The sequence below is a fragment of the Hipposideros armiger genome, unplaced genomic scaffold (assembly GCF_001890085.2).
Source record: "Hipposideros armiger isolate ML-2016 unplaced genomic scaffold, ASM189008v1 scaffold_703, whole genome shotgun sequence".
Lineage (NCBI taxonomy): Eukaryota > Metazoa > Chordata > Mammalia > Chiroptera > Hipposideridae > Hipposideros > Hipposideros armiger.
The window spans coordinates 794,631-810,718 of NW_017732053.1; the positions used below are offsets into that span (position 1 = coordinate 794,631).

Here is a 16,088-nt window from a genome sequence, read left to right on the forward strand (position 1 = left end):
CATAAAATGAACTAGGTCTTTGTCCCAACAGCATTGGTCTAGAAGATATGAAATTTAGTGAAAAATGTGATCTCAGAAAGAAATTACAGTACAATACCAAACATGGAAATCAATACTATACATATTTTGGGGACCATATATTTGCAGGAAAAGTTAAAAAACATGGACGGGAAGAATATAGAGAAAATTCAGGTGAATGCTGCCCCTGAAGAGGAAGGGAAGGAAACAGGCCAGAGGATGACAAAGGTGACTATAACTGTATGTAAAATGTTTTGTGGTATTAAAAAATATATTTACATGTAACATATTTTATATAAAACATACAAAATATTATAAATATTTATGTATATATGTAAAATATTAAAATGTTATATAAAAATTATTGGAAACAAATACAGCAAAATACACACATTTGTTAATTCTGAATAGTGGGCCCATGAGCATTTGTTAATTCTTCTTTATATTTTTATAGAATAAAGTATTTCACAGTGATAATAAAAGAACAAAGTGTTGTATATTAATCTTTAAAATTAAATAAATGAACAAAATAAATTTGGAGTGTGAACTAAGTAATAAAGGAAGTAGCATGGTGATACAATGGATTGGACTGTGAGCCTACAGAAGATGGGAAGGAGCGGCCTCCAGAGCAGTGACAGGAACAAGCTAAAGTGATCGGCCGTGGGAGGAGCATTCCAGGCAGAGAAGATAGTGAGTAATTGATTGGCCTGAGCAGGGCAGCTAAAGAGATGCTAGTGGACAGGGCAGCTGCCATGCAGGGAGGAGCGGTCACAGGACTTCTCAGGCTGGGACAGGAGCTCAGATGATTTCCAGGCTTTAAGAGGAAGCCTGGACCCTTTAGGGGGCTTCAGGATGGGGATAGACATAACGGTCAGAAAGAACTATGGGTGCAGATTAAAGTGGTCTTTCAAAGGTGTTACCTGTATGCTAAAATCAAATAAGATAAACTTTGCTTACTATCCTGCTGAGTGAGTGAATGAAAACTCCTCTGACTACCATGTGCAGAAAGGATGGTAGACATACTAGTATGTATGTATGGTAGCTGAGACGTGGACCTGCCTTGCAGAGCAGAAGGCTCTCAGGTTTGGACATGGGCTATGAGGATCAAAACACTGTAGCCCTCCTGTCCCACTGCCCCAGCCAGGCTCCAGGTGCTATCATACATTTGTTTTTTCATCCCAGGATTTACTGGCTATGCATGCTGAGCCAGTACCTGCCATCTGAAGTGGGAGTAGGGCGTGGATGCAAATGAACTTCAGCCCTGCCTTCAAGAAATGCAGTGTGGGAGAGTCAAGCCAACAACTGAACATAATACATAAGAATAATAGGGCCTAAGGGAGCTATCAGAATTTTAGTTTATCTTTCATCAATATATATTATTCAATTATAAAAAAAAATCTGGGTTTGACCAGGACATGCAGACAACATTCCAATATTCTTTGATATGGGTTGAAAATCTTCTAATTCTGAAGATGTCAATATGGTCAAGATCGCTAGAATCTCAAGGACAGTTCTTGAAAAGCATCATACCTACGGCTGGGAAGATAAGATCAGGACCTGTGTTTGGATACATCTGGCCCATCACAAGGAGACCTCCCTCTACCTCCAGGCTTCCTCCTACCCATTGTCCATCCAGATGTCAGTTCTATCTTTGTAGACAATAAGTTTTGTCTTGTTACACTGCAGTTTAAGTTGCCCCCTTCCCTCCTTTCTGCTATAGCCAATGAGGCCCACTTGCAGGGCCTTGGCAGTGCTGGGTCCTTCAACCAAGCTCTGCTCAAACTGAGTCCCTCATTTGGAATTTCTTCCCCATCCTTCTCCTTTGTCTAAATCCACTGGTTGTAAGGTCAGGACATTTTAATCCTCAATCTGGCATTTACATGACTTCTCTGTGTGACAGGAACTGAGAGTTGGTAGGTGAGCAGGACAGACTCAGCTCTTGTCTCCATGGAGCTGGTCCTGACAGCACAGGTAGACATGACTCACACACAGAAACATTAAGACAAACTGTGGTAAATGATATTAAAAAATAAAGGGCAATACATGAGTATAAAGCAGAGAGCTGTGTTCCATTCCAGGAGTCAGGAGACATTTGTCAGAAGAGCTTTGTTAAAAAAATAAATTTAGGCTGTAATAAAGAATAAAAAGCACTTATGTGAGCACAAAGAATTGCAACCTGGGAGATGCAGATCCAGGTATCAACCCAACCTGTGCTAGGAGAGAACAAAAAGCTTATAAAGACAAAAGCCATAGTGTGACAGTTAATTCAAAAAGGATTGGACAAGTGGGTGATGCAACTCTTAGGTAAGTGTTGACATGGAAACAAGAGGGGAGTGGCAAGTTCCAGGTTGTACTCCTACAGCAAGCATGAAAGTCCAAAAGTCCAAACTTCACTGGTGCGGAAGTACATAACCCTGACTCCCCTACTGACTCCCTGATATCAGTGACTCCGTTTTAGATATTTCAGTCCATAGTCTTTCAAACTGACATCTGGCTGATATAAAAGGGGGTAGCAATGTTTCCAGAAGGCAAGGGTCATGCGTCCTTTAAGAAGTGAACTGGAGCACAAACTGAAGAGGGAGGGCAGGAAAAGGGATGGGCCGCACTTGGTCTCATGTATTGTATTCGACAAAGATTTTAGTCTTTATTCTAAGAGCAATGAGAAACCAGTGGAGAGTCTTGGTCGGTATAGGAGTGCCATGCTGATGATGTGATGGTAACAGTGGTGAGGAGACCAGGACGACAGTGATGTTGATGATGGACAGATGTTGACTGAGATGCTGATGGAAATGATGATGTTGGTGAAGAGTCCAGTACCAGTGCCTGCTGGGAAGGCAGAGGCAGGAAGACCATCAGGAAACTGACGGAATGACGATGGAAACAGCACCTGATGTAGAGTGAGACACATCTATGCTCTGCTACTTATTTGCTGGGCAACCTTGAGAAAATACATTGACCACACATGTGCCTTCCTTATCCTCAGAAACTGAAATGATGTCTAAAAGCGCCTGACACCTGGTAGTCGCAGTCTTCATTCCCTTCACTTCTCCCTGACATTCAGTGCACAACAGACATGTGATGGTGAGGCCCGGGGTGCAGCTTCCCTCCATACCTCATTCTTACAGCCTGTTTGGCCAACCACCATGGCCAGTTGCTGAGGGACATTGTATTGCTGCCATTTAGATCATTCCCTCCAACCTGGTAGTCCTGTGGGAACAGCCATGTGAGGTGGGGGTTCTGCTGGGACTCTTGAGGCCACCTGTGCCACTGCCTGCTGCCCACAGCCTGATGCTCCTGAACTTTGTTCTGATACCACAATGAGTAACTCCTGTCTCACTGCCAACTCTTCGGGGATGCAGCAATGGAAACTCTGCATGTCTGGGGAAAGACGTCTTCTTATTTATCCTGAGTCTTATCACAACGTGATCTGAGCCTTGGTTTCTCACATGGAACTTATCTTGCCAGCTCAATGAGCTGTTCCTATGAGATCATGTCCCTGGTGCTACATGCAGGAGATGCCCCATAAGAAGTCTGTGTGCAGTCACTATTCACTTACCTCTCCTTCGGGGGATAGGACTTGCGGGTTCTGTCCAAGTCCTTTTGGTGCTTTGAATATGTTTGCATTTAGCCCATCTGTGGAGTGCTGACTGCAAGCTGACATGGTCCTTGCAGTCTGGGATCTCAGCCAAAAGCTGACCCCATTCTCCTCTCCCCCTTGCTCGTGGTCTGCTTTGGGCAAACTAGCTCCTTCCTTCTGCCCTTTATTTAGAGACTAGCTCCTTGGCTGAACTTGCCTACTTCTGCAGTCTGTACCTACAAGTCTAACTATACAGAACTGGAAAAATATGCTGCACCAGATAGCTATTCCCCTGTTCCTCTTTTAACTTCCTGAAACAACATCCTGACTGTAGCTGTATAAAATAAAGTGTATCTGATTATTAGGGGCTCTTGCAAGCCATCAGCTTGCAGAGACTTCCCAATCCCATCTTTGATTCAGGTCTCCTTTATTTTTCATTTCCCACAATTTTCCCTCAGGTCACCGGCCGGCAACACCCATCCACAGTTTCAGTTTATCTCCAGCTTCCTGGAGGGTGCCTTATAGCTGGTCCTTGGACAGGGACAATCCTGAGGCTTTTGAAATGCCACAAATGGAGAAGGTTTTATTACTAAAGTGACATGTAGATGCACTAACCTGTGTTGCACACCTGCCCTGTGTCAGTACATATGTGATCTCATGTAGCACCCAAAATGCTGGCAGGTAGTGCCATTCTGTCCCATAAAGTGTGCAAAGAATAGAGGGGGATGAAGCAGTTAAAAGTTGTGGGGTCACCAGCCAGGAAGGGGCAGTGCTAGGTCATTCTCACTGTGGCCAACACATTCCACCTTCCAAACAGGGCTGATGGCAGGGAATTACATTCCTGTGTGAGTCTGCATCTTCCCAGGAAGGGCAGCCTGGGTGGGAGTGCCTGGGGCAGGTGAGGCTGATGATGAAAGAGATTGTTTTATGTACCTTGTAGGTCATACAATGATTCTCAACAGTCAGGCACTCTTTATTAATATGCTTAGCAGCTCAGTCATCATGGAGTTACTCCCTTTCTGTTTCCCTGGAGATGTTGCCTGTCACTGAAGGACTGAGCTTTCAGCCACCTTTTTACTGAGGGGTTGTCATTTAACAGAATTTCCTCTCAGGGAATTTGCATTCTAAGAAGAAAAAGGCTGACAGCCAGGGGCCAGGAGGGAATTCTGGGGGGCTGACAGGAGAGAGGACCTAGTCTCCAGCCTAACTCTACAACAAAGGGTGCTCCTCAGAACACATATGAGGGCAGGGGAAGTGCAAAGGGACACCCTGGAGGGTGCAGACCTGGAAGAGAAGAGAGAGGCAGGGTCAGCCTTCTGCATTTCAGTTTCTCTGGAGAAAAGAAATGTGCTTTCTCAGAACAGCCTGTAGAGTCTATCATATTCTGGCATCAGGACATGCACTGTGGTCCTCCTGCAGATGCTTTAATGGACCCTCAAGGGGGGCATGGTCCCTGGGATGGGGTTGATGAGGGTGTTCTTTGGGGAGCAGGGCCTTTGACCAGCTCTGAAGAGAACGACGCTCATGCTCAAGAAAAGACCTTGTGGATGAGAGGCATGAGTCTGGGTCCAGCCCCCTGGGTTACCGTGGCAGCTATCCTAGCTCTACTGTGATGGCCCAGGGACCACTCATCCTCTCTGTGCCTTATCACTTCAGCTGCCCTCCAGACGCATGAAGGTAGAAAGGCCAAGGCTATGGGCACACTTAGGAAAGAGGCTGCCTGAGTATAGCAGCTGTGTAACCCGCATTAGGCCTCCAGGACAGATGCATTGTCATCACGAACCCCAGATGGAGCCATGGAGGCCCAGAGAGGCAAAGTAATTAAACCAAGACCACACAGTTAACTACGAAAGGCAGAGTCAGGGCTCCTCTGAAGTCTTCAGACTATGCACCGCTGAGAGAGAGGGGAGGCAGGAGGCAGTGACCCATGTGATCAGAAAGCCCATGGCTGAGGGAGAGGCAGGTATTCACGCACTGGTTCTGGTCTAGGTGGCATTCATAACGTGAGGCTGGGCCTCTCATGCTCAGTGTCTGAAATTCCTGTCTCCCTCTGATCCTAATAACAGTCTGCCTGTGTTGAGGAAGGCATCATCTCCACAGCAGCTGCCTCTGCAGGTTAAGCATAGTGTCAGCGGGGCCTTAGGGTGATGGGCTGGGGCACAGCAGGCAGCATGGGACAGGGGCCCCAGGGAGACTGAATAGTTAGTGTAACAACTTCTGCAATAATGACAAGGGGATCTGTGGAGAAAAAGGGCTGAAGCCTCTGTAGAGTGTAGTAGGAAGTAAGGGCTACACACTGCACTAAATAAAAACCTCTGGATCTTTGTGACATTTCCATGAGGTCTGTGTAGGCAGCATTCACATTTCACAAATAAGAAAACAAATGTAGATAGGTGAGCAAAGCTTCTCAAGGCCACACAGCCAGGACTCCCAGAACATGAAGCCTGCTCACCTGAGCCTCAACCTCACCCCTCTGACATCCTCACCCTGGGTTCCAGCCAAGCACACAAAACTGTCTACACCTCTGAACAATTTGAGATGTTTCATCTGCCTGTGAGTCTCTCATCCACTTCTCTCTACCACTTTCTGCTCTTTCCCTAGCTTCTGTGGGAGTCTCTGTCTGTCTGCCAGATCATGATAGAGACTTCCCATCACATAGGGACCCCACACATGAGTGGCTGAGTACTTTATCATGTAGATTCCTAGGTAGGAGGGGTGTGGGACACACACACACACACATGCACGCACGCATGAACACACATGCTACCCCAGGCCTGAGGCTGTGTCCCAGAGCTCTGTGAGAAAAAGTATGAGCATGCCCAGGATCCTCCAGCCTGACCTCATTTCCTGAATCACCCATTGTGTGCAGCCCCAGTCAGAGGCTGGGCTTTGTCCAGAGCCCAGCAAACCTAACTCCTACACGCTGCTCCTTCCTTTCTGGCAAAATGGCCTGACTCTCACCCCTGAATTCAATCCAATGTGGTATCATATACTCCCTGCTAGCCAACAAGACACGTTTGGGGGACTTCTCAAGTGGTCAGTTACCAATAAGTCATGGCAATGGCTGATCTGTTTAAGTGTACATCCCCCACACATAGCCAGGATAGCTGGCAGAGCTGTGTACGAATGCAGGAAGCACAAGTTTGCATTATGGTTTTTATTTTTGTTTAACAGTCATTCTTAAGGCCTGCCCAAGCCCAACACATCTGCAGAGTGGCATCATCAGAACCCCTGCAAGTGAGATCCATATCCTGGGCAGGTACAGAACCAATCACATGTGGTAAAGCCTGCCACTCCTGTCAAGAAGCATGGAGGGTCAGTTGGCACCCTGATTCCTGGGTCAGAAGCCTGGCCAGCTTCTGAAACGCTCATCAGCAAGCCCCTTTGCATGTCCCAGGCAGCAAGTAACACTTCTGTCAGCCTCAGGGGCCTCAGGGCATTCATCTCCTCCTTTGCTGGCTCTTCCTTCTCCGAGTCTCCTGGCTGTGACCACGCTGGCTCTGAGCTCCTGTGGCTCTGACCTTCCTGTGGAGACACAAGCTGTGGCAAGAGTGCCACCATCTGCAGCTGGCTAACATCCTGCTCTCAGATCTGTCGTACATTTTCTTCCACATGCTCTTCTCCTCTAGCAATCTGGGCAGCTGGGCCCTGGGCTATGTCACTTGTGATGTTCTTCTCACAGACTCTATTTTCACTGCCTACTCCAGAACCATCTTGTCTTTCATGGGTACTGTGCTGCATACTTACCTGGCAGTCACTCATCCTCTATACTACCTCTTCTTCATGTCCTGTGAGACTGCCCGGAAAGTGGTGGCCCTCATCTGGCTGGTGGCCTGCTTCTTCCCCACATTTCTCACTTGGCTCAGCAAGATGCCATGTTGGAAGAATGAAGGGCCTCAGGCATCCTGTAGCTGAGCCTGAGCACCAAGTTGGGCCATGGCCCCCTGGTCACTGTCACCCACTCCTGAATCTTGTGCAATCTTTTTCTATGCACAGCTCTATCACCTACTGCTTCTGGAGGATCTATGCAGAGTCCAGGGATTCAGGCATCTGGGTGCAGAGCTGTTCCTGGGATAGGGGCAGCTGCTTATCCACTCAGTGCTAATCACACTGTGTGTTAACCCCATGGTCGTGTTTCCCCTGGACAAGTACCACCACATTGAAGCCAGGACTTATGTGTGCTCACAACAGCCAGCAGCGAGGTGCTCATGGTGCTTCCTTATGCTGTGTTCCCATACCTGTACACACTCTGCCACTGGGGGCTGCTGGGGATGGTCTGGGGCCACTTCTCATCCAGGAGGCACAGTGATATCATCACTATTTCTCAGATTACAGACTTTACAGTCTAGCAGGCTGAGGTTCAGGAGTATATAGTGGATGCATCAGCATCCAATTATGGCCAGTTCTTCCAAACTGTGAAGTGTAGTTGTGCAACAAGACCTTTAAGATGAACTCAGTTGAAAGTTTTCAACATTTCAACAGTTTTTAAGTAGAGAAAGCTGTATTTTAATGACACTGCAACCTTCCTTGAAAATAGAAGCAAGTAAAGGTGACTCAGCAGAGCTCTGGTCAAAGTGGGATGAGGCTCCAATGTATACCCTTCTAGTGGCTTCGTCCAAACCCTCCACTGATGAAACATAGTTGCTGACAAATACACAGAAGCCAAACATTTCTGAAAGTTGGGGCCTGGAAAGTAAGCAGGCAGACCTGCTGAATCTGGGGCCATATGCTTAATTTTGGCAGCTGCTTAAGATGTGGTAAAAAGGAAAACAAATACAGGACACACTTACTGTGAGGTATGTCATGGAGATCTATGAAGCAAAAACCCCAGGAGATTACAGTCTCAGAACCAGAATAAATGACACTAAGAGAATAGCAGAGAGTTGCCTGCCTTCTATTGGTGCCATGCAGAAGAGGGAGAGAATTCCTTGAAAATTCTTAAGTAGAAGCCACTCTCCAGACAGGATTAAAGCTAGGTTTCAAATTATCTTAGTGGTCAAAAAACCTTACTCTGTGGTTGGTGTGGTTTGTCTGGAGAATCTGAGCTTCAACTCATGCTTCAGAGAATTTCCACAGTAAAAGAACCTTAAAGAAAATAAGTTGCACTTAGTTAATAGTCACAAATATGGCACTATGAATGAAAGTGAGCAGAAACAATAAGATAGTAGCATTGTATGTCATGTCCTTGAATTATCAGACACTTAATTAATATAAAAATGTTCAATATGTTTTAAGACATGAAAATATGAGCAAAGGATAACACATTTTTAAAATAACCAAGTAGATTAGGAAAATAATTAGATAGAACTTCTAGAAATAAAATATAAGAATTAAAATTATAAAAGATGGGTTAGATTAAATATAGGTTAAACAGTATATTAGACACAACTGGAGATAGATTTTGCAAACTGGAATATAGGTTCAAATAAAATATCTAAAATTGGGTACAAAGGGACAAAGAGATGAAAAATACAAAAGAGGGATTAAGCAACAGAGGTTAGAATAGAAAAAATTAACTTACATCTAATTTGGGAATATAATAGAGAAAAGGTGGAAGGGGAAATATTTGAAGAGATAATAGCAGATAATTTTTCAGAATTGTTGAAAGATATGAAACCTCAGATCCAAAAATTTTAACCAGTTACACATAAGATAAATGACAACCCACCTGAAACACATCATATGAAACTGCAGGAGAGACTGTAGGTCACATATTTTATTAATTATTTTGTTTGGAACCCTAGGTCCCCCTATGCCTTTTGCCACCTGCTGACTGCCTGTAAGTCTCAGTCATTGGAAGAGGCTCCTTAGATGTGCAAGCCAGGCTCGTTGACCCAGTGTTGAGAGTGCCCTCTGCAATGCAACCCTAGATGGGCAGATTGTAGTTCCAGGGAGTTGCAAGGTGTGGGCTTGGTTTTTACAAAGTTAATGTAGTTTAGGTTTTTGCACCAGTACCATGCCTGCAACCACTTTGCAAAAACACCTTAAAGACACTGTGGCCAGCCACTGCTCGCCTCAGGCCCACAGTTCCCTGAGAGCTGCCTAAGAGAGTCTGCACTGCAGGGTAGCTTGGTGCTCACAACCAAAAGTTGCCTGAGCCACCACGGTCCATCTGCTGCTATAAAAGGCTTCCAAACAGGGCTGACCTCTGGGTAGCCAAGGGTGTCCCTGGCGATGCAGTACTAGCTGTGTGGGAGCTGGAACCCAGGGCGTCACCAAGGTTGTGCACATGCATGGATTTTACTATACCAATTCAGTCTCAGATTTGGTCTTTTGGGGGTAGGTTCAACCTAGAAAAGATGGCACCTTCCTGTAGATTATACGTGAAGCAGGCTCCACACAGGTACAATGGCAGCTGGTCCCTCCAGCCCTTGTCCCAAAGCCACACAACTCAGTCTTTCCCCATATATCTCTGGTGCCTCTTGAGTTGCTGCCCCTTCACCGGAGACCAGATGAGTGTCTGAAAGCGAGTGAGTCTGTGTGTGGTCCGTTTAAGAGGGTGTCTGAGTTTCCAGCCACCCTTTGTCTCACCGGGATGGACAGAGTCCTCACTGATTTTCACTGGCAGATGTGGGAATTCCTTTTCTTGGCACAGCACCCCTGGGCTGGGGAGCCTGGTGTAGGGCTGGGACCCCTCTTTATTTTTGGGGGGACCACCACCAAGGAAGTGTCCCTCTTGGTGTTCAGCCACTATCTGTGGGTTTGGGGTCAGCCTGTCTCACATCTCTGCCCCTTCTACCTGTTTTGATATGGCCTCTTTTTTACATCCTTTATTATAGGGTTTCTGTTCAGTTAGTATTCAGCTGATGTTTAGGTTGATTTTTCTGTAATTTATTTGTAATTTTGGTGTGACCCTGGGAGGCAGTAGGCATAGCATTTACCTAATCCACCATGTTGGACCTTCCTCTCAAAAGACAGAATTTTTAATTCAGCAAAAGAAAAACAAATTCTTCACATATAAGGGAACCACATAAAGCTATCAGAAGATGTCTCACCAGAAACCTTGCACACCAAGAGAAAGTAGGATGATATGTTTAAATTGCTGGAAGAAAATAAAAAAACCCTGCCAACCAAGAATACTTTACTCAACAAAGTTGTCTTTCCAAAATGAAACAGATAAAGACTACCAAGTAAACATAACCTAAGGGACTTCATCACCACTAGACCTGCCTTGCATAATGCTGAAAGGAGTTCTTCAAGTTGAAATGAAAGGATGTTAATTAGTAACATGAAGAAATATGAAAATATGTAGCATCCTGCTAAAGGTAAGTATATAGTCAAATTCAAAATACATTAATAACATAATATGGTGGTGTGTTAGACACTTAATTCTAGTAGAAAGTTTATAGGACAAAAGTTTTAAAAATAATTGTAGCTACAATAATTTGTTAATGGTACAATATATAAAAGATGTAAATTGTGACATCAAAAACATAGGATGTGTGTGTGTGTGTGTGTGAGTGTGTAAAGGGTAGAGTTTTCACATGAAATTCAAAGTAAGTTATCAGCATAAAATTTACAACTTATCTTCAACTGCTATATCTATAAGATGTCTTATGTAAACATCATGGTAACCACAAAGCAAAAAACTACAGTAAACATACAAAACATAAAGAGAAGGAAATCATTGCATACCATTATGGAAAAATCATCAGTTCTCAAAGGAAGGCAGCAAGAAATGAAACAAGAGAACTATTAAAAAGCCAGAAAACAATAATAAGGCATTCATAAGTACTTATGTATCAATAATTACTTTATGTAATAAATTGTTTAAATTCTCCAATCAAAAGGCATGAAGTGCCTGGGTGGATTAAAAACCAAGACTAAACTACATGCTGTCTACAAAAGACTTTCTTCAGCTTTAAGGACACATATAAGTTCAAAGTGAAGGGATGGAAAAAGATATTCCATGCAAAGGAAAACCAAAAGACAGCAAAGAAATAGCTATACTTATATCAGACAAAATAGGCTTTATGCCAAAAATGGTAACAAAAGGCAAAGATGGTCACTATATAATGATGAAGAGGTCAGTTCATTGAGAAGACAAAACAGTCATAAATATATATACATCCAGCATCAAAGCACCTAAGTATATAAAGCAAATACTAACTGATCTAGAAGGAGGAACAGACAACAATAATAGTAGGGGAGTTCAATACCCTACTTTCAACAATGGAAGACTGTCTTGAAAGAAAATAAAAGAAGAAACATTGAACTTGAACTTTAGACCACATAAACCTAACAGACCTATTCAGAATATTCCATCCAACAGCAGCAGAATACACATTCTTCTCAAGCACAGACAGAACATTCTCCCGGAGAAGCCATATGATAGAACACAAAACAGGTTTTGGAAAATTTAAGATTGAAATCATGCCAAGTATTTTTTCTGAAGAATCCTAGAAGAAAAGAGAACAATTAGTAGAGAAAGGAAATAATCAAGAGATTAATGACTGAAAATTGCCCAGAGAAAGGAAAAGATACAGACAGGCTTAATACAGACAGGGTACAAAACAGGATAGATAAAGGATGGGGGGCTCAATAGGTTGTATTAAGATTTATAGATAACAAAGATGAAAAAAAATAGTGAAAGCAGATCAGTTATAAACAAATAAGAATCCGACTGATCTCAGACTTTTCAATGACAACACAGAATGCAAGAAGTCCCGGAAGTAACATTTTCAAAGTGTAGAAACGAGAATATTAACCCAAACCATCAGTTAGTGTTTGAGTGTGAAATAAAGATGTTTTCAGACCTCTGAGCTCTTAAAAGGCTTACCATACATATCTTCTTTAAAACATTATTAAAGGAAGCATTTCAACCAGATGAAAAGTAAGTCCAGAAGGACGGGTTGAGTTATGTGAGAAAGTATGTAAAGAAAACAACAATAACAACAAAAAAATCACCTTAGTAAATTTTACTGTTGATGAAATAGAGAACTTACAAATAAAACAAAAACTTATCTTAGTAAAAATCCAGAACTAAAATATAGTCTCAAAATATTTAAAAATGTATGTATGACCTGGAAGGCAGGGTGGGGGTAGAATGAGAGGGAAGTGAGCGTTTGCTAAGGTGCAACCCAGGTACGCACCTTCCTCTCCTGGATCTAATGAGAGTCCCTCAGATACCAGGTGAGCCTGGTATCACCGGCATAAAGGTAACCTACTAACACCAAGCACCCAACCAGGTGTTGCCCTTCCTGGCTGGCCTGATACTCCTCTCCTATCTCAGAGACACCCAGTGGCCTGGACTGGGGAAATTCCTCTGCCCTTCAGGCAGTCCAGCTGAAACCAGAGGGAGCCCTTGTGGGAACAAATATATAAAACAGGCAACAAACAAAGAAAACAAAACATCCCTCACCCCATACAAATAAACTCACTGCAAAAGCTTCTAAAATTAAAATGCTTTTGAAACCATAGTCCATAAAAGTAGTACAGGGCCTGTGTGATAAACCTAAACCGGGTTATTGCTTTCTAAAATAAAACATTTAAATAGGACTCAGAATCTTCTAACATGATAGCCAAAATATCTATGATACACTGAGAATTACTCATCATAATAAAAACCAAGGACATCACAGCTTGACTGAGAAAAAACAACTGACACCAACATGGAAATTGGATGTTGGAATCATGTGTGTCTGATGGTGAAGGAAAGGTATAATGGCCACTATAGCAAGAAGGTATTTTCAGATCCCAAAACAAAGTAGGCAATTCTATAAAATATAACAAAATTTATTATAGGGTAAATTACTTATGGGAAAATTGCATCAGAGTGGAAGAGATGATCCAGCAGTCTGCACAGATTATTCTCTGCTAACAGACCCTTGTTACAGTACTTTTTAAAATAGTGTAACTCAGATACTAATGACTGACAAGAAAAAGGGACAAAGAATGCAGTAGTACCAGAAGCCACACCTCCTGTGACAGATTATTGCTCGTAATCAATATTACCAGTTTGATATTTATCTCCATTGTCACGCCATTCCAGCTCTTACTAATAAAAATATTTATGTCCGTATTTTAAGGAACGCAGACACTAGAAAACTTTGATATGTTTGCTAAGGAGGACAGGGAGGTTTGTCAAATGTCTCAGCATAAAACTTAAAAATGAAATAAAATCCAAGACACACAGATGGAATTTGTTTTGTTTACATCTACATCTATACAATGTGACAAGAACTTTAAAGCAGCCATCATAAAATGCGTCAATAAACAAATACAAATTTTATTGAAACAAATTAAAATATATAAAATGTCAACAAAGATATGGCAGTTATTTTAAAAAACCAAATGGAAATTATAGAACTAAAAATGCAAAAACAAAAATAAAAATCTCACTGGACAGATTCAATAGTAGAGTGAAGATGGCAGAAAATAAAATCATAAACTTAAGAACAGACCACTGGAATTTACCCAATTTGAACAAGAGAAAATAGATGAAAATGAATGAACAGAGCCTTAGAGACCTGTGGAACAAAAACAAAAGATCCAACACTTATATCATCAAATCCAAGGGGGAAAAGAGCAGTTTTACGACTGAAAGATTATTTGAAGAAATAATGGCTAGAAACTTCCAACTTTTGGTGGAAGATATAAACTTACAGATTTGAGAAACTTATCAAATCCCCAACAGGAAAAAAAACCAAACCTCACACTAAAACATATCAGAATAAAATTTCTGAAAACTTAGATGACAAAGAAAAACCTTGAAAGCACCCAGAAAGAAATGATGCATTACCTGTAGGGGAATATCAACTTGAATAACAGTGGATCTGAAACTATGAAAGCCAGAAAGAAGTGGAATATTTTTCAAATGATAATAGAAGATAATCAATCTGGAGTTTTATATCCAGCAAAACTATCCTTCAAGAATGGAGAGGAAATAAAGAAATTCTCAGATGAAGGAAACTAAATGTGTTTGTTGATGGTAGATTAAAGATTAGCTAAAGCAAGTTCTTGAAACAGAAAGAAAATGATACAAGAAAGAATCTTGGAGTTTAAGGAGGGAAGACAGACCGATAGAAGGAGTAGAAATTCAGTAGACTATCCCTTTCCTCGTGAGTTTTATAAAACATATTTGGTGATAGAAACGAAAAAAATATACCACCAGTGGATACTTAAGACAATGATATTTAAAAGTGGGGAAGGTAATGAGAGCTAAATAGAAGTAAAGTTTACACATGTACTTGAAGCAGTAAAATATTGTTGTCAGAAGACTGTAATAAGTAATATATGTATGTCATAATACAGAGAGCAACTAGTATGAAAACTATTCAAAGAGATACAATCCAAAACATCATAAATAAATTAAGATGGAATCCTAAAAAGTAGGTCCTCACAAAGATGTCAAGTGATTTTTAACAGAGGTGTAAAAGCATTTAATGGAGGAAGGATACAGTTTTTTAAAAATGTATAGGAGTGGTTAGACATCCAAAGGAAAAAAATTAATCTTGACCTAAATCTCACAATTTACATAAAAATTAACTTTGATACATCATAGACTTAAAAGTAAAACATAAACTAAAAGTACTTTTAGGAAGAAAAATAGGATTATGTCCAGGGCTAGGCAAAGATTTCTAAGACTTGACACTAAAAGTATGATTTATTGAAAGGAGCCATTGAAAATTGGACTTCATTAAAGTAAGAAAACTTTTGCTCTGCAAAATACCAGGTGAAGAGGATAAAAAGACAAGATACATACTGGGAGAAAATATTTGCAAACCACACATCCAACAAAGGACCAGTGTCTAGAACACATGAAAATTTCTCCAAATTAAATAGTAAAAAAAAGAAAATCAATAGAACTAGAAAATAAGACAAAGACATGAACCAATATCTCACTGAGGGGGATATAGAGATGACAAATAAGCACTTGAAAAGATATTCAACATCATTATATATGAGGGAAACACAACCTAGAACCACAATGAGCTATCACTGCACAACTACTAGAATGGCTAGATAAATTTGTAATAGCAGCAAGTATTAGTGAGGATGGGAAGAAACTAGGTCACTCTTGCATTGCAGGTGGGAGTGTAAAATGGTAGGCTTCTCTGGAAAAGAGTTTGGCAGTTTCTCACAAAACAAAATATGCAATTACCATATAACCTAGTTATTGCATTCTTAGACATTTCAGAGAATTAGAATTTAATTTCATGTAGCAACTTGTATACAGATATTCATAGCAGCTTTATTTATAATACCTCCAAACTGGGAACATCACAGATGTCCTTCACTGGGTGACTGGTTAAATGAACTGTGGTCCAAACATAGCCTGGAATGCCAGTCAGCAATAAAAAGGAACAAGCTAAGGGTACACGAACCTCCAAGGAGCTATGTTCAATGAAAAAGCCAGTCCTAAATAGTGCATACTTTATGATTCCATTTATAGAACATTTTTAAATTATTTTTTATTGTGAAATACACATTTTTTAGAATTAGTTTCAGCTGTACAACACAGTGCAATAGTTATACTTTTTACCCCTCGAAG

General features: G+C 41.7%; 1 protein-coding gene across 1 annotated transcript in view; it reads left to right on the forward strand.

The window, feature by feature from the left end:
* The window catches only part of GPR148 (G protein-coupled receptor 148), a 28,701-nt gene extending 20,665 nt beyond the window's left edge, over positions 1–8,036 (forward strand). Inside the window, 7 exon segments of the mRNA XM_019627032.1 lie at positions 6,838–7,048; positions 7,050–7,101; positions 7,103–7,457; positions 7,460–7,591; positions 7,594–7,674; positions 7,677–7,772; positions 7,775–8,036. Of these exon segments, the coding sequence (XP_019482577.1) occupies positions 6,838–7,048; positions 7,050–7,101; positions 7,103–7,457; positions 7,460–7,591; positions 7,594–7,674; positions 7,677–7,772; positions 7,775–7,944 (1,097 nt within the window). The 3' untranslated portion in view covers positions 7,945–8,036.
* The last annotated feature ends 8,052 nt before the right edge of the window (positions 8,037–16,088 follow it).